This window comes from Gigantopelta aegis, chromosome 14 (assembly GCF_016097555.1).
Source record: "Gigantopelta aegis isolate Gae_Host chromosome 14, Gae_host_genome, whole genome shotgun sequence".
Taxonomy (NCBI): Eukaryota; Metazoa; Mollusca; class Gastropoda; order Neomphalida; family Peltospiridae; genus Gigantopelta; species Gigantopelta aegis.
Window position 1 is genome coordinate 21,122,863 of NC_054712.1, and position 15,526 is coordinate 21,138,388.

At 35.4% G+C, this 15,526-nt stretch overlaps 1 protein-coding gene across 9 annotated transcripts in view; it reads left to right on the plus strand.

Annotated features, from left to right (window-relative positions):
- The window catches only part of LOC121388129 (golgin subfamily B member 1-like), a 216,354-nt gene that overhangs the window by 193,565 nt on the left and 7,263 nt on the right, over positions 1-15,526 (plus strand). For 5 of the 9 annotated variants that reach the window (XM_041519353.1, XM_041519355.1, XM_041519354.1 and 2 more), the window contains 7 exons: positions 979-1,011; positions 1,943-1,984; positions 3,134-3,298; positions 4,298-4,400; positions 6,273-6,464; positions 7,650-7,697; positions 11,741-11,833. In XM_041519353.1, the coding sequence (XP_041375287.1) occupies positions 979-1,011; positions 1,943-1,984; positions 3,134-3,298; positions 4,298-4,400; positions 6,273-6,464; positions 7,650-7,697; positions 11,741-11,833 (676 nt within the window). Of the gene's footprint in view, positions 1-978; positions 1,012-1,942; positions 1,985-3,133; positions 3,299-4,297; positions 4,401-6,272; positions 6,465-7,649; positions 7,698-11,740; positions 11,834-13,451; positions 13,476-15,526 lie in introns of all 9 variants that reach the window. The other 4 variants (XM_041519360.1, XM_041519361.1, XM_041519357.1 and 1 more) reach the window with 4 other exon arrangements.

The window sequence follows — 15,526 nt, forward strand, 5'->3', positions numbered from 1 at the left end:
TTTGTGGACTTCAGTATGCGTACATGTTAGGTGTGAATATGTTTTGAATTTTGTACCCAGATTCACTGATACATGTCTGTAACATAGTTTTAAGTAAGTGTGACCCATTTTGCATGCTGGATATGTTAATTTAATACAGTAAAACTTGTCTAAAGCGGACCCTGAACAAACCAGTATCATGTCAAAACCAATCAAGTTTCATAGTCCCAAATTTTCTAAATTCTAAAACATGACCCCCTAATCACTGAATTCTTTCTAAATTGGTTTAAAAATGGTCCCCAACCTGATCCATTTTAGACAGGTTTGACTGTATTGGCACTGGAGACTTGATGATTATTTATTGCAAATAAATATTTCTAAGACTTGTGACTAAAAAAATGTGTAGTCATTCATCTATTTCATTGTTAGGGTTGATCACACCGTAACAATGATGTGTATTAAGAATCGGTTATTGGGAGGGGGTGGTACATAGCCCAGTGGTAAAGCACTTGCTTGATGCACGGTCGGTTTAGGATCGATCCCTTGTCGGTGGGCCCATTGGGCTATTTCTCATTCCAGCCTGTGCTCCACAATTAGTGTAACAAAGGCTGTGGTAGGTACTATCCGGTCTGTGGGATGGTGCATATAAAAGATCCCTTGCTGCTAATCAAAAAGAGTAGCCCATGAAGTGGCAACAGTGGGTTTCCTCTCTCTCTCTATCTGTGTGGTCCTTAACCATATGTCTGACACCATATAACCATAAATAAAATGTGTTGAGTATGTTGTTAAATAAAACATTTCCTTCCATTGGTTATCCTGTCCTCATAGAGGTCTAATTGTTTTACTTCCCTGCATGATAACATCTTGATAAATCCAAACAGCATTTTGTTATATTAGTCTTTTAGATGTAACAATATTACTACAGTATTTCTTGTGTTCATTGGTTTTGCCCAACATGTTTGTTGATTAATTTTAAATTGCATGCATTTTCGTTTGCAGAAATGCTAATGAGAAACTAGGCAACAAAATCAGGTAATGTCTTGATTAACTGTCTTCTGTATAACAGTTTTATTTTCAGTTTCACTTACAAATTGTTTATTTCATGCTAATGCAATTGTCACATATTATTGTCTTACTTTGGTTGAAGTAAATAGGATTACTGTATGCCATCAGAATAGTGCTAAATTTTATTAGTTTTCAAAGCTGAAGGCCATGGGTCAAGAAAGAAAATCAGTTTTTAAAAAAATAATGATGATAATTTGTACATTGTTAGCTTTTGTCTGACTTCTAATTGTCACTCATCCATTCATTTATAATTATAGCATTATTAAAGGGACAGTCCTGAGTTTACAACCATTGTAAAATGTTTCCAACACGTAGAGCCTTTTCAATGACGTAACATACAAATTAAATACTTTTTTTTTTTTAGGATACCAGTGTCTGTATATCGAATGTGTTTGCAGTCATATACTAATGTTTGTAGCACTAATTTTTACTTTAATTCATGATATATATTTTTTCGTACATACAAAATTATTGGGAGGTAAAATTTGGTTTGGGTTACTACAAACATTAGGACAACATCAAACGCCTTGTAAATACAGACACTGATATTCTAAATAAGAAAATGTATTTAATTTGTATGTTACTTCATCGAAAAGGCTCTGTTAGTCAGAAACATTTTATAATGGTTGTAAACTCAGGACTGTCCCTTTAAATAAACTGAAATTTGATCAAAGCTGTTTTGTAATATTTTATTTCTACTTCTCGCCTTAAAAACAAAACAAAAGGAATATAATGAGCTTCCATCAGTTTCATATAATAATGGAGATGGCTTAATGAACTATATCTGTGGAAAATATCTGATCATTTCATTGAACATACATAATGTAATGTTAATTTTAATATAATTAGACATTTTAAATATCAAAAGACATTTAATTAACATAATTTAATTTTTCAGAGAACAAAGTAAAGCCATCATGGTTCTTACTTCTGAAAAAGAGTAAGTACAAAACAAATTTACTTCTAATTTTCAGTCAAGATCTGCCATTATAAACAATATTTTGATACCTTGGTCCCATGCACTGTTTAATTTTACTCAATTTAATAGCAGGGCAGGACGTAGCCCAGTGGTAAAAGTGCTCGCTTGATGTGCAGTCGGTTTAGGATCAATCCCCATCGATAGCCTGGTGTAACAGGCCGTGGTTTGCACTATGCTGTCTGTGGGATGGTGCATATAAAAGATCCCTTGCTGCTAATCAAAAAGAGTAGCCCATAAAGTGGCGACAGCGGGTTTCCTCTCTCTATATCTGTGTGGTCCTTAACCATATGTCTGACGCCATATAACCGTAAATAAAATGTGTTGAGTGTGTCGTTAAATGAAACATTTCCTTCCAATCTAATAGAATTTTAGTGTTCAAAATGATATGTGCTATATCTTGATCTAACACTATGCATTAGATCAAGATATAGCACATAACTGTATATACTGTACTGGTTGATTCATATGACATTGTAGCATCATCAAAAATGAAAGAATATTATATTTTGATTTTACTATTTTGAATACCCCCAGGTGGTTTTCCGATGGATCAAATGGATATTTATTTTGCCATGGAGCAAATGTTGTTTTTCTTGATTTTTCAATATATAAAATTCCCCTGCTAATCTTCAATGTATTGTTGAACAAAAAGTATTTGTTATTCAGTTTATTGATGGCTCAGATCCAAAAGCTTAGATCTCTGATGGAGCAAATAGATTTGTTTTCTCCATTTTCAAATATATAAAAATCCTCTGTTACATTTTCCATGTGTTGTTAAATGGAGCATATTTGGTGTTCAGGTCATTGGTGGATCAGATTCAGAAGCTTATAGTCCGTCCCATCATTTTTAAAACATGTTTTTTGTAAATGAATTAGTTTGATTTGACGTAAGAAGAAAAGCAAAAGTGTTTTAAAAATAACAAAAATATACTATTATTGTGTGCAATTTACAAAACAACTGGCCCAGACATAAATATCTTGTATTAAATTCCATAGAATGAAAAAAGGCGTTCTCTACGGCATGGAGCAAAAAAACTCCATTTTCCAGTATATAAAAATCTGATGTTACATCTCCCATGTGCCGTTAAACTAAACATGTTTGCTGTTCAGGTCGTTGATGGATCAGATTCAGAAGCTCCAGAAGCAGAATAACAAGCTTCTGATCGAGGTGGACGAGAAGAGATCCGACTCTGACAAATTCAAGGCTCTCCAGAGTCACTCCAATCAGCAACAGATTCTGCTCAACAAACTCAAGGCCAAACTCGACGAATACGAGTATGATTCTTTTGTTTTTGTAAAGACAAATGGAGAAACTTGAAACACTCTACATGTTACATAAAACCATACTTTCATGTACATCTTTTAAACTTTCTATAGATTTGGGCGGGACATATCCCAGTGGTAAAAGTGCTCGCTTGATGCGCAGTCTCTCTAGGATCGATCCCTGTCAGTGGGCCTACTGCTCTATTTCTCGCTCTAGCCAGTGCACCATGACTGGTATATCAAAGGCTGTGGTATATGTGCTGTCTAATCTGTGGGATGGTGCATATAAACGATCCCTTGCTACTAATGGAAAAATGTTTTGAATTTCATCTCTATCACTGTGTCAAAATGACCATATGTTTGACATCCAATAGCCGATGATTAATAAATCAATTGCTCTAGTGGTGTCGTTGAACAAAACAAACTTCTTTTGTTTTGTTTTTGTAAACACGTGGAGAAACTTCAAACACTACATGTTACATAAAACCTTACTTTCATGTACATCTTTTAAACTTTCTATATATTTCTGAAATGAAAGGCTTCCATTTTTTCCAGAATTTTGAATATTATTTGCACAAAAAAACCCTCTTCTGACCTTGTGATTAGATGAAAAGCTCACACAAGTCACATAGATTCCTGCTTTTCAAAACCAAAGTTTCAGACTTTTCTATGTCGAGTTTTAATTTCATCTGTGATATTTATTTTGGTATTTTCATTATATACAATAAACCTACATACCTTGTTGTCTTTGCTTTGACTGCATAATACATTATTATTTCTATTGTCAGATTTGTATTTAAATGACATCATTTAAATGATTTTAATTCTAATGAAAAGGCATGATTTGAATTTTAATATTTTAAAAATCTATTTTTAAATTTATTTTGGTGATGTTTAATCATAATGTTTAATGAAAGTGTACCTTTGGTTGACACCAAATAGTATGTGTTTATCTTTTTCATAGCGTGTTATCATTAATTTATTCATGAATTACAAAATATTGGTTTTCAGAATTGAACAGGATGAAGAATTGAAGACAAAATCTACCACAATAGAAGACCTCCATAGTCGACTAAAATCAAACATAGAAAATATTCAAGCATTAAACCAACAGGTGAAAAAATTAAAACATGTGAAATGTGTGATTCACTGACAGTTTATATAATTAGTTGATGACTGTTGTATATATCCCTCAAGATACTGAGCGGACATTTTGTGTATATCTTAATCACATACTGCTACAGATTAAGTTTAACTTTCATTTCATTTCATTTCAACTTATTTTCATTCTTATATCCAATTGAGGTTTACGCATGCTGTCCTGGGCACATATCTCAACTATCTGGGCTGTCTGTCCAGGATAGAGAGTTAGTTATTAGTTTGGTTAGTGAGGGAGAAGAGGGTGTAGTGGTCTTACACCTACCTATCGAGTCGTTAAAACTTCTGTGGGTGGGAGCCGATACTGAGCTGCGAACCCTGTACCTACACACCTGTAGTCCGATGGCTTAACCACAACACTACCGACAGTGGGTTAGTTGTTAGTGGTTAGTGAGAGAAGAGGGTGTAGTGGTCTTACACCTACCTATCGAGTCGTTAAAACTCCTTTGGGTGGGAGCCGATACTGAGCTGCGAACCCTGTACCTACACGCCTGTAGTCCGATGGCTTAACCACAACACTACCGACAGTCGGTTAGTTGTTAGTGGTTAGTGAGAGAAGAGGGTGTAGTGGTCTTACACCTACCTATCGAGTCGTTAAAACTCCTTTGGGTGGGAGCCGATACTGAGCTGCGAACCCTGTACCTACACGCCTGTAGTCCGATGGCTTAACCACAACACTACCGACAGTGGGTTAGTTGTTAGTGAGAGAAGAGGGTGTAGTGGTCTTACACCTACCCATCGAGTCGTTAAAACTCCTGTGGGTGGGAGCCGATACTGAGCTGAGAATCCTGTACCTACACGCCTGTAGTCCGATGGCTTAACCACAACACTACCGACAGTGGGTTAGTTGTTAGTGGTTAGTGAGAGAAGAGGGTGTAGTGGTCTTACACCTATCCATCGAGTTGTTAAAACTCGCTCTGGATGGGAGCCGATACCGGGCTGCAAACTCTGTACCTACCAGCCTTATGTCTGATGGCTTAACCACGACACCATCGAGGCCGGTGTATAACTTTCATGGCAGTTTACCCATTTTTGACAAAATTATGGCCCTTGAACTTAGGAGATACAAATATTTTGTTGGGCCTGGTAGGGGACATGTATTACTTTATCAGTACTCTCAAAATGCTTTTTTTTTTTTTTTTTTTTATTATTCCTTTATTTTGCTGTTATTAGGTACGCACCTCAATTTCCTGTTTGTCAAAGACAGGAGTTGATAATTAGTGGTTATGATGATAGAAGAGTTGGTATAATGGTGTCATACCTCCCCACTGAGCCATTAAAGCTTGGTAGATGGGAACTGGTATTGGGATGTGAACCCAGCCTTAAAGCCATTGGCTTACCTAACTTAATGGGGATATACATTCAGACAGAGTACTGCAATAACCAAACGTTAGACACCACATTACCATTATAATGTTAACAGTTCTTGAATGTCGTCAACAAACACTCCTTTCCTGACCTTGTTTGTTTTTGTCCTGGGGTGTCAATAAGGAAACATTCCTTTTCTTAAAAGTTCCTTAAATTCATTTCAACTTATTTTCATGCTTATATCCAATTAAGGTTCAAGCACACTGTCCTGGGCATACACCTCAGCTATCTGGGCTGTCTGTCCAGGACAGTGGGTTAGTTGTTAGTTGGTTAGTGAGAGAGAAGAGGGTGTAGTGGCCTTACACCTACCCATTGAGCCCTTAAGAACTCGCTCTGGGTTGGAGCCGGTACCGGGCTGCGAACCCTATACCTACCAGCCTGTAGTCCGATGGCTTAACCACTGCGCCATCGAGGCGCCAGTAGTTCCTTAAAGCATATTATTTCTTGTTTTTTTGTACAGTTAAGTGCCCTCCAGCGTGAGAACTCTCAGCTGAGAAGTTCGCTGGAGCGTGAGTTGAGCATCCGACAGCGGCTGGAGCTGCAGGTGGAGTCCAAGGAACAGATGCTGAACAGTCTGAAGGCTCAGATAGAAACCAGCAACCAGCACCGACTCATAGAACACAATTTCCCGGGCAAGGACCCAGACAAAGCTGTGAGTAAATACTTTAACCTGGCCTCGTGCCGTGTGCATTTCTCTCTTGTGCCGACATACTCATGGAACACAACCTCTTGGCTAAAGACCCAAAGCTGTGTGATAATACTTTAACCTGACCTCTTGCCAGGTGCATTTCTCTCTTATGTCCATAGACCATAGAACACAATTTGCCGGGCAAGGACTCGGACAAAGCTGTGAGTAAATACTTTTGCCCGACCTCTGGCTATGTGCATTTCTCTTTTGTGCCCGCATTCTCATAGAACACAACCTCCTGGGAATAGACTCAGACATAGCTGTGAGTAAATACCTTAGCCTGACCTCTGGCTATGTGCATTTCTCTTTTGTGCCCGCATTCTCATAGAACACAACCTCCTGGGAATAGACTCAGACATAGCTGTGAGTAAATTCTTTATCATGGAATCTCACAATGCACATTTTATGCCTATAGAACACAGCTTTCTGAGAAAAAAAACTTTGACAAGGCTTTGAGTACTTTAACCTATCCTCTTGCTATGTGCACTTCCCTATTGTACTCAAAAATACAGAGATCATAGAATACAATTTCCCCAGAATAGACACACATGTGAGTAAAACAAAGTTTAGAAAATAGTTAAAAAATTAAAAATTAAAAATTCATAAGGAAAATGTTATGGTCAACATAGATTTCAAAACTTTTCTTTTTTCTTCTGATTTTTTGTCCTCCACCCCAACCCCTGAAATGGTGACACACCAAAGAAATTCATGCTTTTCCTTCTCTTATAAAACACTAATCATCAAGACTGAAGATTCAACCTTTTAAGTCTACATGGTATGATACAAATGTGAACTGAAGATTATATTATTTATAAATTATTTAAGCTTTAGTTCAGGTGTTGGAATGAAATAACCAATAACTAGACCTCATTAATGTTCTGATGCAATATAACCATAAATAAAATGTGTTGAGTGCGTCGTTAAATAAAACATTTCTTTCTCATTAATGTTGGACAAGTTGATTAAAATTTAATACAGGATAACCCCCTCACCTTCCCTACCCCACCCTTACCCCACCCTTACCCCAAAGTATTAACATAACATAACATAACTTTACCCCTACCTATAAACAAACATGAATGAATACACATACACAAACCTGACATAGAACTTTACAATAATTAAAAATAATTAATAACTTTATTACAGGATAGGTTTCAGTTCCTTTCTTTTTCGGGACTGGACAGTGTTGAGCAGGTATTTTTGTCGACTCATGTCTGATTTACATATTAAAGGAATGATTAGGCAAGACTTTTGGACTGGTGTGCTTATTCAACGATAAGTAATGCACATTATTGCTTAATATCAACAAGTATATTGGTATATTTAATTAAAGGTTACAGACTCTAGTTTCAACCAGTGAAAATTAACACTTAAGTTTGGTTAATCTACAAACCTGTAACACATCTGGATAAAGTTACAGCTGAGTGAAACATGAGTCTGTGACTTTGAAATGGTAAAATACCCTCTAAAAACAGACTAAAACTCGACTCCATAACTGTTATTTCTCAGACGCACGTGCATTTTTAAAAATATGAGAAATATATTTTGTGATATTAAAAACACCAGGATGACCAAAAACACTTTGAATGTACGGAAATGGATAATCTAAACAATAAAATCTAAGCAAAAACTATCCAAAACGGCTCTAGTAGTCAAAAATATGCCTTAGTGTATAGTGTATAAACAAACAAGGTATATCCCTTTAATAAAATGGTAAACATGTGACAGATATTATATATAATGGGTGCAGCCATTTTGCCCCACCTCACTGTAAGCAAGTTGATATTTAATGCTTAACACGTCACATCAGGTATTAGTCTTAGAACTGAAGAAACAAATGTACCGGTCTGTTGATATCGCAATATTCTGTAATGATATCCATCCCAGTAAGCCAGCAATAAGTATATATTATTTTCCAATACAAAATAAACCACCATTGTCAAACTGGCTACAGAGCAAATTGAAATAACTGTCCAATGATGTATCATGTTTTGTCCATTAAGCGGCAGTATATGTCAGAAACCTACCTACTGAAATGATAAAATGATGGTTTACTTAATTAATTAGTCAATTTTTTTTAGTAGCTTTCATCTGTGATTCCATATTGACAGTTATGTACTTGCCTTGCCTTAAGGTATTGCGATTGTCTACTCTGTGCATACAGGAGTAGTTTACAGGAGCTGATGTCAATTCTCTTCCAAGTTAGTGTATCGGAGACAATGAAAACGAAACAAAATGGCTGCCCCCATTTAGCAGGAATAATCATGGTCGTTTTTATTAATTCTGAAATTACGCATTTTTTTATTTCTTAAACTGTCAGTATGTGTTTGTGGTCCGGGTATGCTTCTTTTCAACACATAAAGCTCATATTTGACCTGATTGTTCCTTTAATATCAAACGTTGGCTGTTCGAGTTCTTGTTCATTTAGCAATTGTGTGAATGTTTTGACACCTTTTCATTCACTGTGTTTAATTTCATGATTTCATTTTGTGTTAATTGTTCGGTTTTTTTTTTGTTTTTTTTTGGTGGGATAAGATTGTGGTTATTTTTTTCTTCTTTTTTTTTCATTTTTTTTTCATCTTTATTGTTTCTTCTTCTTTTTTTAGGATTGTGGTTGGGATATTTTGGGGGGGGTTTTGTATATCAGTATTATATAATTTTTGGGGGTTTTAAAAATCTAGCCTGGTTCTTAAGTGATGAATTACTTTGGATCAAAAAGATAGCTGTTGGTTCTTAATTATTAAAACATTAAGCAAATAGCATCTAGTATGTCTGAGCTGATGTATGTTCAGGAATCAAAATATCTGTACATATTTATATAAAGTGTTCTGTCTGTCGTGGGGCAGGACATAGCCCAGTGGTAAAGCGCTCGCTTGATGCGCGGTCGGTTTAGAATCAATCCCCATTGGTAGCCCCATTGGGCTATTTCTTGTTCCAGCCAGTGCTCCACAACTGGTGTAACAAAGGCCGTGATATATACTGTCTTGTCTGTGGGATGGTGCATATAAAAGATCCCTTGCTGCTAATCAAAAAGAGTAGCCCATGAAGTGGCGACAGTGGGTTTCCTCTCTCCATATTTGTGTGGTCCTTAACCATATGTCTGATGCCATATAACTGTAAACAAAATGTGTTGAGTGTGTCGTTAAATAAAACATTTCCTTCCTTCCTTCCTTCCTGTCTGTCCTATTGTTATTTATAACATTTGTATTGAATGTAAATATAGGATTTGTTTTGGATTGATTGTTTGTTTTTAAATGGAAATTATTATTTTACTTCAGTTTTTATCATATGGTGTTCACATCCACATTCTAAAAATAAATAATCACTTGAGTGCCAAACAAAATTTGGAAAACTCACTGGAGCATTGTAGTATTATTTTCACATTCATTTACTGTCTTAATACATGTATTTTTATTCAGCACATTTATATATTTAATTATTGGTTGACTGCACATGTGTGTATTGAAGTCAGTATCACATGTCATAACATGACGTCGCTTCCTCAGTCCTATCCCAGACTGCATGTAAAATATGACGTCATCTCCTAGTTGTGGTTGAAACATTTTGAGTTGGCCCTTGTCATTCATAAAAATTTACCATAATAATATGGATAATAAAGAAATTATTACACTTGTGTGTGAGTCGTACTGATTTTACGAAACTTGTGTCAAAATTTGTGTATTACTCTCGCTCTCACTCAGGCAATACAAAAATCTTGACACTTGTTTCATATAATAAGTATGACACACAAGTTCGTATAATAATCTCTATATCTGTTATAGAGAACATTTTATGTTGCATTACATTAATTACCTCCTTTTCATATGTAAAATCACACAAAATCATCACAAAGTTATATTCCATTTTTATCAAGTTTAAACAGTAATATAGTTGGTTATAACACAACTTATAATTTTTCATAATAATATACTTCCTGAAAGTTAAATAACATGTTTATTTTTTCTGTAACAATTTTTGTTCCTAATTTCGGCAGCCATTGAGCTGCTTTCCTCAAGGGAACACAATCCTCCAATAATCCATTTTTCACTTGGATGTAGGAAGACTTATGATTTTATGAGGTTTCAAAAATTATATTAACATTGAATTTAAAAATAATGTTTGGTCTAGAGTAGGCTTCTTTCTTTTTAACATTTGAAAAGAAGTAAATAAAAGGCAGAGAAAGAATGGCTGAGATATAAAATGCATTGGGAGATTTTCTAAAGTTAAATTATCAAAACAATGTGTTTTGAAAGATTGACATTTGGTAAAGTAAATGATTAAATGATTGATTTTCATCTGGAAAAGTGTGGGGGGGGATACTACTTTTTATAAACAAATGAAACACTATACAAATTAAACCCTGAGATGTGTATGCTTTTTTCTCAACTGCCCTCCCCCCTGCCCCCCAGAGGGTACGGCCCTGGTAGCTACATGTAGTAATTTATTTCTTGCAGTCCATTCGGCTATTTCTCATTCCAGCCAGTGCACCATAACTGGTATATCAAAGGCTGTGGTATATCAACGGCTGTGGTATGTACTACCCTGTCTGTGGGATGGTGCATATAAAAGAACCCTTGCTGCTAATAAAAAAAAGTAGCCCATGAAGTGGCGACAGTGGGTTTCCTCTATCAATATATGTATGGTCCTTAACTGTATGTCTGATGCCATATAATCGTAAATAAAATGTTTTGAGTGTGTCGTTAAATAAAACATTTCTTTCTTTTTCTTTATTTCTTGCATAAAACCTTGGTGTGACCGTATTCTAAAGAGGAACATGGCTCTAGATTAGTATTGGTCTAGCAATACTGTAGACATCAGTATTACACATCTAAAATGTCAAAGGCTATGGTATATGTTATCCTGTCTGTAGAAAAAGAAATTCATATGACAGTAGTGAATTTAGTACTATTACTAACTCGGTAACATCTGTTGAACAGGTAGTAGTGTGCCTAGAACAGCATACATGTATCTTTGAAACTTAATCTGTACTTGACTTTGACAGTGAGATGAGAAGTATCTGTGATACTCAAAATTTTAATATACTTGTGATATTTATACTTTTTCACAGCTGTTGATCATCATATTCATGCATTTTTATACAATTGATTGACACCCAGTAGCTGATGTATTTTTTTTTCTGGGGTGTCGTTAAACATTCATTCATTCGTTCATTCATTCATTCTTGACGATGAGATTAACCGTAAATTTGATTGTCATTTGTGTGTGATGTGTTTCAGACCCATGCTGCCCTGAGTCGAGCAGTCGATGAGACCGGGGTGACCGATCCTCTGTCTCTAGACAAGTCCTACTGGATTCAGCGAGTCGGAGAGGTGAGCCAGTCCTACTCATTTACTGTGCAGTTTGAGATTCAGTGTTATTGTCCATACGGTTAAAAATATCTTGCTTCATATCAAAGTTTTATGTCCCGCTAGAACATCGAGTAGTCCACCTAGAACATTAAGTGGTCCCACTAGAACATCAAGTAGTCCCAGTAGAACGTCAAGTAGTCCACCTAGAACATCAAGTGGTCCCACTAGAACATCAAGTAGTCCCAGTAGAACGTCAAGTAGTCCACCTAGAACATCAAGTGGTCCCACTAGAACATCAGGTGGGACGTAATACCTCGACGTAATAAGATGACGTCATCGATTGGCACATTACCACCTTACCAGAACATCAACCAAATGAGATCTGTGATATGAATTATGGGTAATAAATAAGATATTAAACTCACTACATGTACCATTTTGTATCATGTTTATGTCCTTTGTGAAATAATTTTCATTAACAATTTAAAATTATTTTACTCGGGACATAAACATGATATGAAATGGAAGCTTTTTTAATATCCTGTAATGACCACTTGGATATTTTATTTCCATTGAAGTCACTGACCGTAGTTCCTGAGGTACCTGTAGACTTTGCCGCTTAAGGGGAGCTATCAGTCTCCCTCCCTATCACTCCCCTGGGAATAGTTGAAGGAGAGTAATTTTTACCTCTCACCATCATGTGAATTTATATGGTATTGGTGTGGTAAAATCTTAAATGGCTCTCCATAATCTAATTAATCACTCTCCCAGCTCAATGTTTTTCACATCAAGGTCTGTATCTGTATTTTCTGTTCTGCTGAAAATTTATTTTGAGATACCATAAACACCGGGGTAAACTAGAATCACTTTTGATTTATCAAAATTGATAAAATAAGAAAGACATTGAAATAATATGTAACTTTTTAATGGTGAAAAAGCTGTAATAGCCAAAAATATTTTACTTTGCCCAATAATTAGAGTCAGTCACTTAAATTAGTAAAGTCTTGGTTAAAATGTTATTTACAGTTTACAATTAAATTCATTAGTTTGATTAATGAATGTGACACATAAATGATCACATTGAAATTAGAGATAAAAATTCTATAATTCATTGGTACTTTTATTTGATATAATTAATAAAATATTAGACATAATATTTAAAATAGAAGATGACATTTGGTATTTGTTTAGATATACATAATACATGTACATGTATGTTAATTGCATGCATTAATATTATTATGGTTTGAAAGAGTACAGTTTCAATTCATCAGGGTACAAGAAACAAGAGCATACAAAAAAATGTTACTTCAACAAAATTGTTTTACTTGCATTAATATTTAATTTTTTACTGTATAAATGAGTAGGCACAAGAAACAAGAGCATACAAAAATGTTTACTTTTAATTAATAAAATTGTTTACTTGCATTTTATTTAATTTTTAACAGTATAAATGAGTAGGTACAAGAAACAAGAACATACAAACATTTTTTACTTTTAATTAATAAAATTGTTTTACTTGCATTTTATTTAATTTTTTACGGTATAAAGGAGTTTTTACTGTTTTGCTATTGTTGAATAATGCACTGTTTGTAAGAGCACAGTCTGACCGGTGTTTGTTTTTTGTTGTTGACTGCAGCACTCGTCAGGACACTAGCCGACGGTCAGTCGTCCACCACACACTGAGTATCTTCTCGCTTTCCGCATCCTCATATCTGCACTGACAGTTTTCATTATTTTTCATAAGAGAGTAGAAAAATCTAAAAAATTCTAAAAATCTAATTGTCCTGAAGTTTGAGAGATTCATTTTCTAGTATCTTTAAGTTATTAATTGTTAAATCGTGTAATAAAAAGAAAAAAAGATAATTCGGTTGCTATCCATGCTTTTGTATGTCTTATTGTAAGTTTACTTAAACATATCATGACTGCCGTTGGCAGTAAAAATATCAATGCCGTCATAAAAGACATTAAAAGGTACTAGGCTAAGCTCTTAAAACTATGGGTACAGGTATTTAATATTTGGAAGGAAGGGTTATATAATTGCTTTGAACAAATGTATTATATTATTGTGTCATGTACTATATACAACGTATGATATCCCCATTCAGAGTGCTGTTTGTTCCAAGGGTATTTTTCTTTATCCCCCCCCACCCCCACCCAACACCCCCCCCCACACCCCACCCCACACCACCCCCCCCCACCCACACCGCCAAACCCACCCCACCCACCCCCCCCCACCCAAACCACCACCCGCCCACACCCCCCACCCAACCCCACCACACAACAACCAACCACACACCCCCCCCCCCCCCCCCCCCCCCACCCCCCCCACCCCCCCCCACCACCACCACCCCCCCCCCCCCCCACCCCCCACCCCCCCCCCCCCACAACCCCCCCACCAACCCACCAAAAAATTATTAAAATTATTAAAGCCGTTATAATATTTAATGTATTGATAATTGCTGTTTTGTTAACAACTTTTAATTTATTTAATTTTAATATTCATGTTACATATAAAACTATATAAACTTTGCAGTATTCCTGTAACAAGGAAATCCCATCAGAATGAAGATGACACTAAGTGAAACCTTCACGGTCATTCAAGTTGACTATACTTGTAGATAATTATACACAAAAGCTAAAATGAAGGTCATTCAAGTTGACTATACTTATAGATAATTATACACAAAAGCTAAGATCAAGACAGTTCAAGTTGACTATACTTATAGATAATTATACACAAAAGCTAAGATCAAGACAGTTCAAGTTGACTATACTTATAGATAATTATACACAAAAGCCAAGGCCAAGGTTATTCAAGTTGACTATACCTATTTGTAAGCTATTTGTAAACTGACTTCAAATGTTTTTAAACAAATATTTGAATAAATTGATTGAAACCTTTCATATTTCAATGTTGCAAAATTTTAAATAGACATTTTTAAAATCTTTTTTTTTAAAACAAAAACTGTCACTGCAGAAAAAAACTGGTGTTTGGGATTGATATTATTATATTGTGTGTGTGTGTGTGTTTTGTGTTTCTTAAATTCCCTTATCAACTAAACCTTGCATTGTGATGTACAAGTAGTAATAATTAAGTTTGTATATTCTCTGTCCATTTTGTTCTGGGGTTTTTTTAATACCAGTCATATTACCAGTCCCCTTTCGATCCAACTGGAAAGGATTATAGGTTTGGTCTCCATCTGTATTTCCATCTTTTCATCTGTCTAGTTGTGTGTGTGTGTGTGTGTGTGTGCATGCATGTACGCGTGTGTGTGTGTGTGTGTATATATGTGTATATATACATTCCTGATATAGTTTTCTGGACATGTTTTTCAAAATGCCTCAAGATATTAAGCAGAAAATTAGTCATGTAGAGTTACAGATCAATTTTGACTTTCACAGGGATTTTTGACAGAGTTATGAAAATATGAATATTTGTTGGGCCAAGTTGGGGATATATATTGTTTTAGCCGTACTCAAGAATTTTTGTTCTCTTTTCATATTCTGTTTCATTTCTGATTATGAATTAAATCTGTTTGTATGGAATATTTCTAACTGAACTGAGTTCATTGGGTTATATGTTGTTCTAGCCAGAGATTTACAAAAGGTGTAATAAAGGTCGTGATATGTTCTATCCTGTATGTGGAATCCCTTGTTGCCAACAAAAAAAAAAAGAAGAAAAAAAAGAGTAGCCAACGGAGTGAGGCAGCG